This window comes from Paramisgurnus dabryanus, chromosome 15 (assembly GCF_030506205.2).
Source record: "Paramisgurnus dabryanus chromosome 15, PD_genome_1.1, whole genome shotgun sequence".
NCBI classification, from domain to species: domain Eukaryota; kingdom Metazoa; phylum Chordata; class Actinopteri; order Cypriniformes; family Cobitidae; genus Paramisgurnus; species Paramisgurnus dabryanus.
Window position 1 is genome coordinate 32,155,437 of NC_133351.1, and position 18,492 is coordinate 32,173,928.

Consider the following 18,492-nt stretch of genomic DNA (forward strand, 5'->3'; position numbering starts at 1 on the left):
CATGGAAAATAATTTGATTAGTGCTATTTTAAAGAACCCCTATTACGTTGCTAAAATGTTATTTTGAGCATTTGGTGTAAACAATGTGTTCGCGTGGTTTATGGTTCAAAAACACATTGTTTTCCACCTGTTTTTCCGTACATTACTGTTGCTCTTTTATGCCCTGCCTCCCTGAAATGCATAGATTTGTAAAAAGCTCATCGTCCTGAAAAGCGCAGTGTCTTTCGATTGGCCAGCTTACCTGTACGTTGTGATTGGCCTGAATACCTCTGACATCAGCCAGAAATGTGACACTTTTTTTTCCATGTTTGATTTTAAAGGGGTGTCACGATTCTCCAAATCCTCGATTCGATTACTTTTTTGATTCTAAGGACACGGTTCGATTCGATTCTCGGTATTTAAATTGTTTTTTTTTGAAAGACAAAAAATTATATGCCATTATTATTATTATTATTATAACTGTATTTTATTTTCTATTCGAATGAAGGAATTTACAAAAAATAGCCTGTAGCGTTTACTTTTGGCAAACCTTGTGAGCAGGCGAACCCAAACTCCGTGACCTTTTTTTGTCAAATGCAGCTAGACAAAGGATTTAGATTTCTTGGACATTTTGCTGACTAAAGCCAAAACAAGTAGCGTTTGAACTGAATGAATACAGCAGAACTACCTATATTTCTTACTAAGCGTGAAGCAGCAGTGCAGCCAGCCACAGGTGCGGTTCCAGAGTGTTCTACGTCGTGCGCTTAACTGTGGCGCTGTTACAAAATAGCCCAAATTAAAGCATTTAAAGTTGGGGATAAAATATAGGCTAATTATATTAAGAATACAGTAGTATATAACTGCTTATAAAGGAATAAATATCAAGGAGTAAATCAATGAAAATTTTTTTATTGGTGAAAATAAATAAATTATGCAACTGGTCGACCAATGAAAATGTCAGTCGACAAAGACGGCATCGACCGATTAGTCGACTAAACGACTAAAGTTGACAGCCCTACTAATCAATGGACTGGCTTTACTGAAGAGGTGCGCGAGACAATCACATACGATTTATCAGCAGTCCTAACTTTTAGGTTACATTATGGAGACAGAGAAAACTGAAATGATATATTGTAAACCGTTATGCACGCTAACGTGATGCTTACGTGGTGTTTTGTAACATTAAAGTCTTTGGTAGGCACAAGTTTGATTTTGATATCTGTTGGAAATCAGACATTGTTTTCCTAAGTTACAGACACCAGCCCTGTTGGTGTCTGTCTGTTTGTTTATTGAGTTAAACATAATGAGGTTAAAATCTCTTAGTCTCTGTGTCTGTTGGTTTACTATCCTACAGAATCTAACATTTAGTATACTTCCATGGGTAACGTTATTTCAACTACGTATTTCACTCATAAAACAACAGTCCAATCAGAAGAGAGGCTCATGAATATTAGTTATTACAGGCCTTATTCACAGTATCCCCAGAGTTAGATAAATGCATACATACATTTCTCATCTCCGTGCGTGATGTCTGACGCAGCCCCCTAGCTTAGCTTAGCACAAAGACTGGAAGTGAATGGCTCCAGCTGGCAAACTGCTCGCAATATAATAAGTGACAAAATGATGTGTCCCCTTTAACTGTCTGCCAGATGGACTGCACCCACAAACAGACAGATAGGCAATTTTTAATTTCATACACAAGACTTACCAAAGCACTTTTTGACATGTGGTGAAAATGGTTCTTATGGTACTGATGCTGAAACATTTTTTCCATAATAATTGTTTTAGTTTTCTGCGTCTCTGGTGCTGCTACAGTAGTGTGCAGCACACAGTGAAGTAGTGCGCAGTACGCAGTGAGGGGCGGGGCCAGCGCACGATGACGTCAGAAAGGTCGTGGGTGAGAGGTGATCTTGTTGTCTTTTGTAAGAGTGGAGCTCGATCAAGCAGCCGTGTCTTCCCTCTTCCCCGAATCCTTTCAAAACTCCCTCCCGAACCTCCCGAACCTTCCCCTCTTACCCTCCGGACCCTTCACCCCTTCCCGGAGCGCGCATCAGGTGAGATTTTAGCGCTTTAAACGCGTCCTCGAGCTCGACGGGCCTGCAGGCCTAGCTAGACGCTAGTTAGCCCCGTGCTAATCGCTGGCGTCTCATATTAGATGAAATTTAAGACTCGTTAAACATTTATCATGTAAACGTGTCGCTTAAATTATGCAACAAATCTTGTAAACGTGCGTTAAACGGGTTTGTGTCGTTTAAAGGGGAGTCTGCTGTTATTTGAGTCTATTACGCAGCTAGTAAACACGCAGCGTTAACTTGACGATGAAGATGAATATTTATATGCCAGACCTGCTGATTTAAAACAATATTTGAATGATTGACGTGGATTAATTTCAAATGCAGAAATCCAGCTTAGTGAAATATGTATGAGAAAGCTGAATTATCTGAACATTTCTTTCAATGACCCGCTGATTTATATGGGTAACGTTAACCAGCTTGTTCAAACCAATCATTCATTGTACCATGAGACTTTACTGTTAAACGTGTTAGTTTAGTTGAACTGTACAACGATGGTAACATGAGATTATTTTAACGGTCGATAACATAAATTTGCTATTTAAATATGAGATGTGACGTCAGTACCATCATATGTTTATTACACATTAAACACATTAGTTTTGAAGTGTTATGTGCATATCGTCACTTGTCTTGTGTGTGTGTGTTTCAGTAGTGCTTTGTGTTTTAAGTGTTTGTATGTTGTATGCAGCAGGTTGATCATCTGTGACCAAAGATCCAGAGCTCGACTCATTGATCATCATGGATTCTGGTGTGATTGAAGGAGGACTCAATGTCACTCTCACTATCAGACTTTTAATGCATGGCAAGGAAGTGGGCAGCATCATTGGAAAGGTGGGTTTGAATATTTTAACAGTTGTAGACCCTGTAGACAGAGTTTCTCTGTAGTGCCCAAAATGCTGTCTATAGTTGGGCTTCCATCTAAATGTGAAGCGAATCTTTTCAAAATTGCAAAAAAAAGGAAAAACAAAGACATTTGAATGGGGTAAATTTTTGATGCATTACGACGACGTCGAGCTCCATATATGGTAAAGACAACGTCAGCTGATACAGCTAGACAATCAGTCTCGTGGGTTTAATTATGTTTACATCAGAATTTATTCGGCTAATGCGCTTCCATTTCCTATTATTCGCATGTTTCTCTCTTTTTGGTAAGTCAAAAACCACCTTAAGCGAGCGTAAAAACTTTTGCGAATTAAGGTAATTTTATTTAAAATTTTGTGTTTTAATCACTCGTTTCTTATGCGATACTTTCAAAATGCGCATAAAATTAGTTTGATGGAAACCGAGCTATTGTCAGTCAAATAATAAAATAAAGAAAAAGAATACGTATAGTTTTCCTATAGATATTGTTTTTGACTTTGTGTGCTAAATCTATTAGTTTTACCGGGGATTTGAAGGTATAGATGCGGTGACTTTGTTTTTGAACCCTCAAAATTCTTTAACTCGATTTTTCTCAAAATAACTTATTATTGAAAATTTGCTCATTCCAACTTAATTTGCCATTATCGGTCACAAATTAGTTCACTTAAACTTCCCAACCACTGGTACCAACTTTACCCATGAAAAGAGGAAGGTCTCGCTGTCTTTAAATTCTTGTCATTACACCAGAAATTTTCATGTAGTCATCATGCACAATATATACATTGAATGCATTGCAGTTATGTCACATCAGGTGTGACCTGTCATCAATTTGCACTGATGTCTAAGGTTAATAACTAAATGCATCTGTTCATTGTTGCGATGTCAGCCTCACCATTTTTTTTTTACTTCATATTCGTGCCCTTTCATACACATTAAAAAATTAATAAACTCCACTTGGACAATGTCTGTCAGTAGGGATGCTCCGATCGATCGGCCGCCGATCGGTATCGGCCGTTAATGTCATTTAATGACTCGATCGGTGCTCGCTAAATCTGCCGATCTCATAAACCGATCTTTCTGTTTACTTTTGTCATCAAAAGGATCCTGAATGCGGCTGCAATTAAAGACATTTTTACGTAGCGCGAGCATTTTTACAACCCGTTGCTCATGTGCGGCGTGCAGATTTGTATGTCTCTCTTTGCCTTTACAGAGATATGCGTATTTTCTATGCGGACGCGCTCCGGTCAACAGCGCGAGGCGTCTTCACATCCCCATCAAACAGCGTATACAACACATATCTATCACGGACAATTGCATCCTCATGCCAAAAGTTTATTATTTGCATGCGTTTTAAAGTTTTGAGCGTTTAAACGTTTATTTTCCTCACAGCTGCTTGTCTGCGTTCAGCCGCCGCCCCCCCACACAGCAGCCTGTCATCAGTGCACGTGAACAGAGCGATCTCTCCCTCTCATGTCTTAAAGCTGCAGTAACCTAATTCATCACTCAATAAAATCACTCTCTGCTCTTGACTAAAGAATTTTTATACTTCATACGAATGCATGTATATTTAATTAATACAGTAAAGACTGTGAAGTGTTTTATTTTCAGTAATTTTAGGAGACATAAGCCTTTTTAAAGCCATATTAAATTTCTCTTTGCAGAATAAATATTTGTTGTGCTTATTTATTTGAGTCTCTATTAAAACAATAATATACCTAATTACTGCAAGTAATTTAACAAAGGCAACATCCGTGTTATTATTTTATCTAGAAAAAATGTAACAGTTACAGTCATCAAAGAACTTGCATATCAGCTTTTAAAAAATCGGTATCGGAATCGGTATCGGCCGATCACGAAGATTACAAATCGGTGACCGGTATCGGCTGCAAAAATCTTGATCGGAGCATCCCTATCTGTCAGCATACAGAATTAAGTATTTTTTTTGTTGTGTTAGTGATTAGGAGGGGCGCCACTTATCACAGATCATTTTATTAGTAATAGTAGTGATATAATACAATTATAAATCCACCAAAGGAATTAGCAATAAAACAAAGTTATGGCTTGCTTCTGCATTTCTGGCAAAATTACCCCCCACCCCATTCACTGTCAGTCAGTCATTGAGTGAGAACAGATGGTAAACCAAATTAGAGATGTCTTTGAGGAAGTAGCTTCCTTCAATTTAATATTCAATACATTTATCACCGCTGAAAATGAGAAGGATGTGATTTTTGTCCAGATATAGATCTTGAAATTGTAGTCACTTGCCAGCATTTTCCGTTAGCAAATTATGCTAGCAGACATTTTGCTAACTACCACAGTGTATGCTAGCGGACTTGTACACATGCGAGAATCAGACTACAGTCTCAAATCTATTTATGTGAGAAAGCGCATCAGTTTTATTTCAAACATTTTCACTCTGATTTCAATTCCTGACATGAACTTACTCAGTCAATATTAAAGATATCAAGTTTATATTTTCACAGAATGTTCATTATGTAGGATGATTTTGTGGAAAACAGTAACCCATAAATAAATACTTCAGGTGGGTTTTTACAGGCAGGGTCACAATTATCTAGTGTATTAAGATGAAGGTTTTTGGGTTAAGGTTCATACACACCATATTAGGGATGCTAAACAATTAATTGCGATTAATCGTTAGCAGAATAAAAGTTTTTGTTTACATCACATATGTGTGTAAACTGTGTATAATAAATATGTATATATATAAATGAACACAATCATGTATAATTTTAAGAATTTTTTTTATATATTAAGTATTTATATATAATATCAATTATACATAAATATACAAATGTATATACACAAATGTAAACATTTCTAAAACATATACATGCATGTGTGTACATTTATTTATACAAAGTTATTATACACAGTTCACACACATATATGATGTAAACAAAAACTTTTATTCTGCTAACGATTAATCACGATTAATCGTTAAGCATCCCTACACCATATCTTGTATGTTTAAGAATGTTGCATTTTCTCTGTATATTTATAACTGTACTGTATTTTTCTATAAAATGTACATTTGCACAATAAATCATCTGCTAGCTACAGACATGGTAGGTCTTTTGACTAAAGACTGATAATAGTGGGCAAAAGCAGTAGCATTAAAAGATTATAGATGGGTAGGATGGCTTATATTTTTGGTACAAAGTGGTTGTGGTAGGGGCCCCAACATCATATTCTTTTATAGGACCCAAAATTGCTTGTGGTGCCCTGGGTGATGAGTGTACCTGCTATTGGTGTTCTGTCTTTATGTGTTCAGCTATTTAAATGCACTTCTATTTGCAGAAAGGTGAATCTGTGAAGAAGATGCGAGAGGAGGTGAGAACTCTTTTCAATTCTCTTTTGCTTTTTAGCGATGATTAAAACGTTTAGTCTGTGTAAAACTGTTAATCTATGATGTAATTGACTCTGCAGAGTGGTGCCCGTATCAACATTTCTGAAGGGAACTGCCCTGAACGCATCATCACCCTGGCTGGTCCCACCACGGCCATCTTTAAAGCCTTCTCTATGATCATCGAGAAACTGGAAGAGGTACGGTCACATTCATTAACTGTTGAAAACTGCTGACGTGAAAGTTTTTGTGTGCGTGTGTGTGGTGGTTTCAATGTGTTTGTGTAATATAGGATGACTCCATTAAACTGAGAGAACATGCCACTGCTTATATTCAATCGCATTAAAATGATGCAGGGGATTCGGGGGACAGTTGAGAGTCGGATATGGTTCAAGACAATCCTGTCTAGTGTGAATAAAAATAACACTTTTATGTCACATCTTTATTTCATTAGGACATCAGCAGCTCTATGTCCAACAGTACGGCCACATCGAAGCCCCCGGTCACACTGCGCATTGTAGTGCCGGCAAGTCAGTGTGGCTCCCTGATTGGCAAGGGTGGCTGTAAGATCAAAGAGATCAGAGAGGTAAGCGTGCATGTTATAGTCTTGGCACTTAATGTTAGATGTGAAAGTTTATGTTTCATTACTCTCTTCTGTCTGTGTGTGTAGTCTACTGGAGCTCAGGTTCAGGTGGCTGGTGATATGCTGCCCAACTCGACTGAAAGGGCAATTACTATTGCTGGGACTCCATTGTCCATCATCGAGTGTGTCAAACAGATCTGTGTGGTTATGCTGGAGGTACATCACATCGCTAGCATCTAACTTTGTGTTTCTGTACTTATGCAAGGCAGAATGATTTGATGATAATTCTCTAGGAGGTCTCTTGACCTGTTGGTGATAAAAGATCACAACACTGGATCATACTTAACTTCATCTCGATGGTGATGATACTCAAACAGCCAATCAAATGCGACCAATAGCAAATCAAAAAATAAAATGATGTAATATTTTGCCATGCAACTGAGTTGACAACTTTGTGAACAATTTTGGCGTTATTTCATTATCGCACATGAAGCATCCCTCTCTCTCTAGTGCCCCGCTACCATAGCAACCCTACATCCCACAGTTAACATCATTCTAGGTTAAATAAGGGGTAGGTTAAATAAGAATTTTTTTCTTCTTCCTACTCCTGAGCTTTGCACTGAATGTATAATGTATGAAATTTACTTAAAATGTTAGCATTTGTTTGATGAAATTTTGCAAGCGCAATTAAAGAATGATGATGATTCTTAACACAGTCATTCACGATCTCTTAAACATACATCATCACCACATTATCTCCTCTTTAATTCTAAAGTTTTTAATTGTAAGTTATAATGCACTGTTTCATGAGGATACATGCCTACTTTGAAATATCTGTGTGAAACTGTGTGGCGCACCTGATGTTTCGCATAACCATGTGAAGCAATATCATAATGATTACAATTTAATGTTTTGTATTGACCATGTAAACGCAGCTAGTGTCTAGATACTCTTTAAGCTGACACCACTTTATCAAATGATGTATTGCCAAAACAATATTTATTGATCAGTTATCATGATGAGCATTCTTTTAACCACACCCCCCCAGCCCTGGTTTCTTGTACAAGCACTTTGAAGTTTAAATGTGGTTAGTTTACACTGATCCAACAAACACTGACAGATGACAACTAACTTAACTTGTCAGTATTTGTCAGGCACTAGAACTTGACGTGAAATTGCAGAATTATTTGGCCATCATTCTTTTTGTTATCTTCTTATTTCAGTCTCCTCCTAAAGGGGTTACCATCCCTTACAGGCCCAAACCCTCAGGATCGCCTGTCATCTTTGCAGGAGGACAGGTAAGCGTGTGTCATTGTGCTTGTGCGACGCATCTGCCGCGAGCAACTGTTCACAAACATGATGCATGCTTTTTTCCAGGATGTGGGTCAAACCAATGTTTTTTTTGTTTGGTCTTCATCAAACAGTAAAAGTGAAATTCAGGCTATAGGTTATGTGCGCTGCATTTGGGAGCACTTATGAATTAAAAGCATTTTAAACACCAACAGATACAACACATAATAATAATAATAATAATAATAATAATAATAATAATAATAATAATAATAATGAATAATTCCTTACATTTATATAGCGCTTTTCTCAGTACTCAAAGCGCTTTACATATGAATGAATGGGGGAATCTCCTCAACCACCACCAATTTGCAGCATCCACCTGGATGATGCGACGGCAGCCATATTGCGCCAGAACGCCCACCACACACCAGCTTATTAGTGGAGAGGAGACAGAGTGATATAGCCAATTAGTATGAGGGATGATTAGTAGGCCAATGGGCAAGTTTGGCCAGGATGCCGGGACACACCCCTACTCTATTTCGAAGGACATCCTGGGATTTTTAATGACCACAGAGAGTCAGGACCTCGGTTTAACGTCTCATCCGAAGGACGGTGCTTTTTGACAGTATAGTGTCCCCATCACTATACTAGGGTGTTAGGACCCACACAGACCACAGGGTGAGCTCCCCCTGCCGGTCTCACTAACACCACTACCAGCAGCAACCTGGCTTTCCCAGGTGGTCTCCCATCCAAGTACTGACCAGGCTCAGCCCTGCTTAGCTTCAGTGGGCAAGCTGTCTTGGGCTACAGGGTGATATGGCTGGTGGCATATCTGGCACTTGAATCTGATAGGCTGAGAGGCTTTTCTATTTATGTAATATTCCACCATTATTATCACAGGAACCTCTTTACTGTTTTTATCAGTCCTCCACTGATTGTTTCAGAATCAGTAATGGAGGCTCTTGAGCCATACACACACATACAGTGGTGACAACTTTACAAGTCACAAATCGAGTGGACAGTCATGCATTCACCTGCACAAACACACTTTTAAAATGCATTGTGTGTTTATACATGTCACTCACACTTAACACAAGAGCATATGTATGAGGACGAATTATAAGTGATGGCCAACACCGCTCTCCTCTATTGTTTTTGCTATATGAATGACAGCGTCATTTTAACCCTGTTTTACTCTAATTGTGCACCAGGGCCGGCGTCAAGGGGGGCATTCGCGGGCAGTGCCCCCCAAACAGGTTGTTGTGCCCTCCCTACAAAGTTTTTTATAAATTTAATATATATCAAGAATAATTAAAATAAATTAAACATTGAATGAACATCAAATGAGGAAAAAATAGTTGATATATGTTTTCTTTTATTAAAATCGACCAGTTTCTCTGATTGGTTGTATTGCCGGGTCTCATGCGTCATTGGGCTTTAGCATATTTGTGACTTGATACTAGCAACGTGTTTTTTCGCAGCATTTTATGGATCGTGTAAAATATGGATATTAGAACATTTAGAACGAACCAGCACCGCCTGCTTCATTTGACTTAATGAAAACACAGACTGGCTCAAACTCAGAGATTAGAGGTCGAGGTGGAATTTACAAATCTACAGGACACTGTTTTAAGGAAGTTTAATGTTCGTACACGCCGTCTTCAGCTATTTTAAAGGTAAGTTAGCGTTGTTTTAAATTATGTAAGCTTAAATGTGAAGTGTGGCTATAGACCGTTAACAGCATTACGACGTGATTATGGTAAAGCGGCTTTTTTAAAGCTAGGACGCGGGGTGCGCTCCGCTATGAAAACCATTCATTTCAATGGCTTGCGCCGCGCGAGGGAGGTTGCGTCAAGCAAAGCGCAAGCGCAGCGGAGCTCAGCTTGCGCTCACGCCGCGCTCGAAGTTCAATAGTTTTGCGCATAGTTTGTGGTCTTTTGCACTTTATACGGGAAATGAGCTGACAGTCTGTACCAGTTGTATGAGTGTGTGCTTGCACTGTATTTGTTGTTTCAATGTCTTGTTTTTGCAAGTTATTGTTGCTATTGCGTGCCCCCCGTTGGAAGCCAAGTGCCCCCCTGTTAGTTATGGTCTGGCGCTGGCCCTGTTGTGCACTCCACCAACTATTTGCATACATTATAAACGTTATATCAGATAGTTTCTAACACATATCCTGATAGATATAAAACTGTTAGAAGTGCTCATTTTTCTTCTCTGCTTCTGTTGCGTGCAATGAAAACTCACGCCTTAGGAGTCAGTCCCGACAAATGGAAGGAAAAATATAGCATGTATGTTATGACTGTAAGTGCCATGTTTCTCAGTATATTAACAGGTTGACATAAGAGCCTGTGTCATGTCTGGATGTTTGTTGTTTTTCAAGAAGAACAGTAGAGGAACTGATAGATGTTTGAGTTGTTTTGATCAGCATGACAGATATTTTATATTTCCTTTTTCTGTTTAATGTTTTTCAGGCCTATGCGGTGCAGGGACAACATGCCATTCCTCAGCCTGATGTGAGTTATATATCAGTCACGCCACTCAGCGGACAAAATTATTTTTTTGACAGTTATTTCAGTCATACAAGACTAAAGTCTTACTAGAGATGGGACGATAAATGCAGATACACACTAATAATACCCGTTCGGTATAGATACTGAATCGCACAGCTCTTTCATGTACTACAGCTCTTTGATCAACAGAAAGCCTGTATCAATCTAAAATCAATGAGTCAGAGTCGTTTATAATGTGTATTTGAAAAAGAAACCATCGTCAAACATAATCAATATACATATTCTTTTTTATTATTATGAAAATACCTGAAAAGGTTTGAAGAACAACAATAAAAAAAATGCTTACGCCATTTCCTTTAGCTGCGTGTGTAATGGTTCTTCTTCTGGGACCCATATTGAGTTTCTGCACGAGAGCGCCCTCTGGCTTTTGGATGTAGGGGCATTTCACTGTAATTCATTGAGAAGCCTAGCAAGCATCATCAGCTGATTTATCGGGCCAACACTAGGCTTACCTACTTGAATAGGATAGACGGATATCTCTAACATCAAAAAAGTGCCTCATGCGACTCTGTATCGACTTGTTAAATCATGATGTAAAAATACCATTTTTGGGTTCAAGCCTCCACTCGCTTCATTTAAGACCACAATCTCAACAGCAATTATGAGCGCTATTTATTCATTTCACATATTAAAGCTATATTTTTATAAACTCGCAGTGTACACTATTTTTTTCCAAGCTCATGACGTCCCAGACAACAATACTTTAACAATTCTTAAAAGATTCATTATTTTCTGACCATCAGTATGGAGATAAAGTTTAGGACTGCAAGTGTTCATTAGTATAGTTTATTTGCTTAATGCATCTGATGGAGCATTTGTACCCAAAATGTGACATCAGACACGACTTAAGCGTATAGAGCCCCTCCCCCAGAGAGTCAATTGGCTCTTGTGACTGGAGGGCGGGACTTCCTTTCCTTTAGTGGCTATATCGAGTGTTGCATTCCCCCCATTTATAGTAACACTAGTGCCTCATCTTGGTACATCTAATATTTTTGATAAAATCTGAATCTCTGTATGATATTAATATGGTGTCTTTTCTCCACAGCTCACTAAACTTCATCAGTTGGCGATGCAGCAGAGCCCGTTTCCTTTGGCTCCCAGTAGTCAAGGCTTTACTGGTAACCAGTGTGACCTTGAATCAGTACTAGTATTGATGCACGTCATTCATACATGACTAATTCAATGTCTTTCTCTTTTGAAGCTGGTATGGATGCTACTGCACAGACAGGCTCTCATGAACTGACCATTCCAAATGATGTGAGTTTAATTTATTTATCAAGAGTTTTAGATGCATGTTGGCTTTTGCCTTTATCGTTCATACGTTGGCCAGACATATGTTCTTTGTTAGTCTAGCTAGCAGATGAATCGTGTTTATACCACATGCAGCTGTAGAAGTAGCACTGGTTTGTATGTCGATGAATTGTTTTTATAGGTATTGTAGGAGTTGATGATATGAATGATAGTTGAAATAATCGTCTGATGTCAATTGACAGTTGATCGGCTGCATCATTGGCCGCCAAGGCGCGAAGATCAACGAGATCCGTCAGATGTCTGGGGCACAAATCAAGATTGCCAACCCGGTGGAAGGTTCGACTGACCGGCAGGTGACCATCACTGGTTCACCTGCCAGCATCAGTCTTGCCGAATACCTAATCAATGCACGGTAACGCTCTTGCTCTCAGCCTTTGTCAAGTACATAACCCAATGTGTCAACATGTAACACAAAACTCTCACATGTGTTATTTAATCTGAAGCATCTCTTCCAATTAAAGAAGGTTTTGTGTTTATGTACGGCAGATATTGATTGAAATCTCTTATGATTTCAGACTGTCATCCGAGGCGACGGGACTGGCCACTAACTGATGCTCCCTGCCCTCCCCACTGCCCATTTTCCTCCTCCATCATCATCTTCATCACACATGTACACTCTCTTAAGTGCAAAAAGAAACCCAAGTATTCTCAGCCTATCCTTTCCTTTCACCCATCCAAGCTATGCTTCATGGATATACACAAGTATTTTATTTATTTATTTCATGGAAATGTTTTTAAAATCCCTTTGCGTAGAGTTTTTAATGTCTTTTTTTCTTTGATGCATATTCTGTCAGTTAACATTATTGTAAGAAAGTGACAGTGGAGATAGTGGAAAAATCTGAAAAGACAGGTGTTTTTATGTCAGATTTTTCTTATAAAAACTGAAACAAAAAACAATAATAAAAAAGAGCAACTAAAACTATGATAGATCGACCGCTTTCCCTGTATCAAACATTTATTTATTTTAATTTAACTCTGGGAAGTTACAAATATTTTAAAATCTGAGAATTGAGCTTTAGACGTTGAGCTCAGGTGAATCAGATCAGTTTGAATCTATAAGATGATTCACATTAACTAAAGAATCAGGTTTTTTTTGGTCTTTTGAATCTTTGTCATTCCTCTTTTTTTATCCTGAAGTTGAAGATTTTGATTGAGGGAGGGATGAGAGATGAGTATCGCTGTAGTTTCTGCAGAAATGACATTACTGATACGAGTTGAAAATATTTGTTTTAGAGAGAATATTTTTTTTAACTTTTTGGTGTGAAGCCCAGACTGGAGGAGTCCAAGTCGACTGAGTTACTGATCAATTAAAAGACTAGAAGGAACTTTCTAGAATTAACACTAGTTTCCTGTCTACTCTGCTTGAGTAATAGTTTTGTTTTGTATTATTATTATTATTATTATTATATTATTATTATTATTATTTTTCTTGCAGGAGGAAGGAAAACATAAAAAAATTTTGTGCACGTTTTCAGAATATTGTAGATTTGGAGTGCAACAGGAATGAAGAATTAAACATGCAAAATTAAAACATGAAATGCTGAAACTATGAAATGAAATCTTGTGCTTTTATTCTCTACTTTATCACAGTCTCAGTTACAGTAAACAACTCTTAATTTTTGTGCTGTTGACATTTTTTAAGCCTTAAAGGGACACGCCACTTTTGAAAATATGCTCATTTTCCAGCTCCCCTAGAGTTAAACATTTTTGATTCTTACAGTTTTGTAATCCATTCAGCCAATCTCCGGCTCTGGCGGTACCACTTTTAGCATAGCTTAGCACAATCCATTGAATCTGATTAGACCATTAGCATCGCGCTAAAAAATAACCAAAGAGTTTCGACATTTTTCCTATTTAAAACTTGACTCTTCTGTAGTTACATCGTGTACTAAGACCGACGGAAATTAAAAGTTTTTCTAGGCAGATATGGCTAGGAACTACTCTCAAACTGGCGTTATAATCAAGGATTTTGCTGCTGTAACATGGCGGCAGCAGGCGTAGTGATATTACGCAGCTCCTGAAAATAGTCCCCTTAGTTACTTTCAATAGCAGGGGACTAGTTTTGGGCACTGCGTAATATCACTACGCCTGCTGCCTCCATGTTACAAAAGCAAAGTCCTTGATTATTGTGACTAATCAGATTCAATAGATTGTGCTAAGCTATGCTAAAAGTGCCCCTTTAATGCATGTAGTATAAGTATTATACAGTTGTGCTCATGGTTAGTGTTTGGCTAAAGTCACTTATTATCCATCAAATGTTTTTTAATCATAATGACAACAGAAACTACCCAAATGACCATGATGATTTTGGCCTGATAGTATGCACACAAGTTGAGACAAACTGGTTTGAATGGCTCACCTGTGATCTGTTTGCTTGTTAATAGTGTGGATTATGGACTCCCGACAGACCCTTGCGTCTCATCCAGTGCTGCACTGATGTTTCTGGATTCTGAGTCGTAGGGAAAGCAAAATATTTGTCAAATGAGCTGCAGGAAAGGTAGTTAACTGTATAAAACAGGAAAGGGAAATAAAAAGATAGCTGAGGAATTAAGAATGCCAATCAGCAGTGTTCAAACTGTAATTAAGAAGTGGAAAATGAAGGGTTCTGTTAAAACCACAGCTGCCAGAAAAAAAATTTTCTGGATGCAAAGAAAAACCCCACAAATAACTTCAGGTGAAATACAGGACTCTCTAAAAGTATGTTTGGTGTGGCTGTTTCAAGATGCACAATAAGGAGGCACTTGATGAAAGGTAGGCTGGATGGTCGAGTCACCAGAAAAAAGCCATTATTATGCCACACCGCACAGAGACTCAAACCATCTGGCACAAAGTCATTTGGAGTAATGAGACCAAAATTGAACTTTTTGGCCACAGCCATAAACGCTACATTTGGAGAGGAGTCAACAAGGCCTATGATGAAAGATGCACCATTCCTACTGTGAAACATGGAGGTGGATCGCTGATTTTTTGGGGATGTGTGCGCTACAAAGGCACAGGAAATTTAGTCAAAATTGATTGCAAGATAAAGGCAGTATGTCATCAAAAAATACTGGAGGAAATTTTATACTCATCAGCTCAGAAGCTGCGCATGGGACGTACTTCATCATTGTCATGTTGTAATGTCCCAAAACACAAGGCCAACTATTGGCTACAACAGAATAAAATGAACCTCAATATCATAATATCTTAAACGTGCAGTTCATGCAAGACGATTTACAGGAACTGGAGGCTTTTTTCCATGAAGAATCAACAGCTTTGCCATCTGAGAAGATAAAGAGCCCTACCACTAAAAGACTTCAAGCTGCCATTGATGTTAAAGGGGGCAATACATGGTTTTAGGAACTTGGGTATATAAACTTTTGTTCAGGGTCATTTGGGTAGTTTCTGTCATTATGATAAAAAAATAAAATAAACACAGTTGATTGATAATAAATGGCTTTATCCAAACACTAACAATGAGCGACAGAAAAGTTTTTGTTATTCATATTCTCTAAAAAATGAACAAGAAATCATTAATTCTGCCAGGGTATGTAAACGTACGAGCACAACTGTATTTACAGAAACATTAATTGAGTTTTTGATTTCTTCCAAAGTTTTTTTTGCAGATCTAAAAGTTTCAGTTCTGTCCGCATTGATAGATGATTGTGGGTTTCTTACTGTCGGCAGTGGTAAAATTTGACCAACGTGGTCTGCGGCGGGACAAACAGTGTGGGCTCATCAGCTTGTGAGGGAAATGAAGCCTGTCCAGTCGTGTCTAAACCATCAGAAAGCTTTACTCTGCCACATACAATTGAAAAAAGTCACATAAAATCTGAATGATATTTACTGGAGGAATGTCTCACAACATTCAGTACATCACACTTTCTTTCACCAATGCACCCAGCCTTCAGATTCTTTAGATCTCAACCCAGTTAAGGATCTATGGGTTATGCTGTGGTGGCTTGACCTCACAATCTACAGGTCCGTTTAAGTCAAAGCACTTTGTAAATTGAATGATCATAGATCATAATCTGGATGTGCTCTGATAGAAATCTTCATTCATTTGGATGATGAATGTTTGCCGTGTTATAAACATTAGCATCATATGAAGAGTTTACTACAGTTTATAATAAAGTTCCAGCTCTACCTGGGTCAGACACAATCCATCATTATACATTATTAATGATCATCATCCAGTGGCAAGAAAAAGTATGTGAATCTCTAGGAATGAACTGGGTTTCTACAGTGATTTGCCATAAAATGCGATCTAATCCTCAACTATGTCACAACAATAGACATCTCCTTAAGAAGCATCAGCTCTTATGAACCATGAAGGAGCTCTCTAAAGATATCTGATCAAGAGGGGTTGCACTCCATAAGGTCGAAAAGGAATACTAAACAATCTCAAAATGTTTAGACATTCATCAGTCTTCAGTAAGACAAATTGTCTATAAATGGAGACAGTTTAATACAGTAGCTACCCTTCCTAGAAGTGGACGGACAGCCAAGATGACTCATAAGGCAGAATGCAGAAAACTCAATGAAGTAAAGAAGAACCCACGAGTATCAGGTAAGGGCTTGAAGACATCATTGGATCACATCTGTTCATGAGTCTACCATACAGAGTCTTTGAACAGTCACAGTGTCTATGGCAGAACACCACAGTAAGCCCGAAAAACATAAATGTGAGCCTGGAGTTTGCAAAAGAGCAATTTGGCAAACCCCAGTGCAACTGGGAAAATATTTTTTGGACTGATGAGAAGTTAAATTGTTTGGGGAAAATATTATGGTGCAAAAAGGGCACAGCTTTAAGCAGTAAGCATCATCCCAGCAGTAAATATGGTGGAAGGAACATCGTGATTTGGGCATGCTTTGCTACCTCAGAGCCTGGACCACTTGCCATCGTCGAGGTGAATTCAGGATAATGTCAGAGTGGCTGTTCACCAGTTAAAGCTCACTTAAAGTTGGTTGACGCAGCAGGACAACAACCTTAAGCATCGAAGTAAAACCACCACAGTCTGGCTTAAAAAAAAAACTTAATGTGCCATTTGGAGTGGCCTAGTCAAAACCCAGACCTTAAGCTCATAGAGATGCTGTGGAATGACCTCAAGAAAGCACTTCACACCAGACCTCCTAGACTGAAAAAAATGATTCATTCAATTTACTAAATTTTTTTAAGGTAGGTGGTTGCAATCAATTTATTTAAAGGGACATTTCACCCATTTGCATTAAGCTTTGTATAGTTAGAAACCCAGTCACGTTTTTGAATGGTCATGCATCATTCCCTCTGTTTCCCCTGAGACAGGAGAAATATGGATTTCAGTGTTGCACTTCCTTCTTTCAATGATGTAAAAATCATCATTTTGCATCATTGAAAGAAAGAAGTCCAATATCTTTGTTGAGGGGGTGAGACTACAAACACCCCTTTTCTCGTTCAAATATGCACCAAATTCTAAATGTATGTTACATTTCGACTACAAATATGACACACTTTCAATAAAGATTAATGTTTCCATGGGTGACATGCTCTTTTAAGCTATGTTTAAACAAAAAAGATTAGTAAAGTAAAATAAAATATAAAACTTTTGTTTGTAGCTTAAATAAATTGATTGCAACCACTTAACTTAAAAAAATTTAGTAAATTTAATGAATCATTTTTTTCAGTGTACAAATGTGTCTTAGTTGAACTGGTTTTGTAAAGGGGAATGGGCAAAAAAATTTCTGAACGATGTGAAGTAGTGATGCTGGTTGGGGCGGCCCAAATATTTCATAAAAGCAGGACCCATGGGTTGGAGTGGCTGGCAGCAGGAGCTACTTGCACTTTCGTGACGTGAGGCCAAAGGTTTGGGGATATTGAGTTACGTTGCTACGTTGGCCTACATAATTTAACCTTATCAAAGAACCTAATAAAATATGAAAATATATATTCACAAAATATTTAATAGGCTATAGCAGGGGTGTCAAATCCTGCTCCTGGAAGGCCGGTGTCTCTGCAGAGTTTTATTCCACCTGATCCAATCAAGGTCTTACTAGGCAGGCAAGATACTTTAAGGCAGGTGTGTTGAGGGAAGTTTTAGCTAAACTCTGCAGGACACCGGCCCTCCAGGACCGACTTTGGACACCCCTGGGCTATAGGGAATTGCATGCAACATACATGTTTATTATTTTGTTTTTAATAACCCACAATACAGTCATAATTTCTTTACTTGCCCCAACCCGACACGCGGGTTATGAGAGACGACCTGTGCTTCACTAATGTGCAGGTCTGATTCAAAACTATTGAAAGCGCTTGCTTAAAGTTATTGCTGCCAAATGAGGTTCAACAAGCTATTAAATCCATGGGTTTACTTATATTTTCCTCCAGAAGTGAATTTTTAATTGGTGTTTTCAAAAAACTACAATTATATGCACATTGTCTTTGTCTATTGTTGTGACCTAGATGAGGATTCAATCACATTTTTTTGGCAAATCACTGTA

At 38.3% G+C, this 18,492-nt stretch overlaps 1 protein-coding gene across 1 annotated transcript; it reads left to right on the plus strand.

The window, feature by feature from the left end:
• Positions 1-1,858: 1,858 nt before the first annotated feature.
• Positions 1,859-12,990, plus strand: pcbp2 (poly(rC) binding protein 2). Its single transcript, XM_065293119.2, has 12 exons — positions 1,859-2,033; positions 2,743-2,885; positions 6,234-6,266; positions 6,363-6,479; positions 6,734-6,865; positions 6,950-7,078; positions 8,086-8,160; positions 10,627-10,668; positions 11,771-11,843; positions 11,927-11,982; positions 12,219-12,388; positions 12,552-12,990. The coding sequence occupies exons 2-12, from the start codon at positions 2,793-2,795 to the stop codon at positions 12,586-12,588; spliced, it is 957 nt and encodes a 318-aa protein (XP_065149191.1). The 5' UTR covers positions 1,859-2,033; positions 2,743-2,792; the 3' UTR covers positions 12,589-12,990.
• The last annotated feature ends 5,502 nt before the right edge of the window (positions 12,991-18,492 follow it).

Coding starts and splice junctions, on each gene's coding strand:
- pcbp2 (XM_065293119.2), top strand. CDS start 2,793: ATGGATTCTGGTGTGATTGAAGGAGGACTCAATGTCACTCTCACTATC. Junction 2,886..6,233: donor TGGGCAGCATCATTGGAAAG/GTGGGTTTGAAT, acceptor TTCTATTTGCAG/AAAGGTGAATCTGTGAAGAA. Junction 8,161..10,626: donor TCATCTTTGCAGGAGGACAG/GTAAGCGTGTGT, acceptor AATGTTTTTCAG/GCCTATGCGGTGCAGGGACA.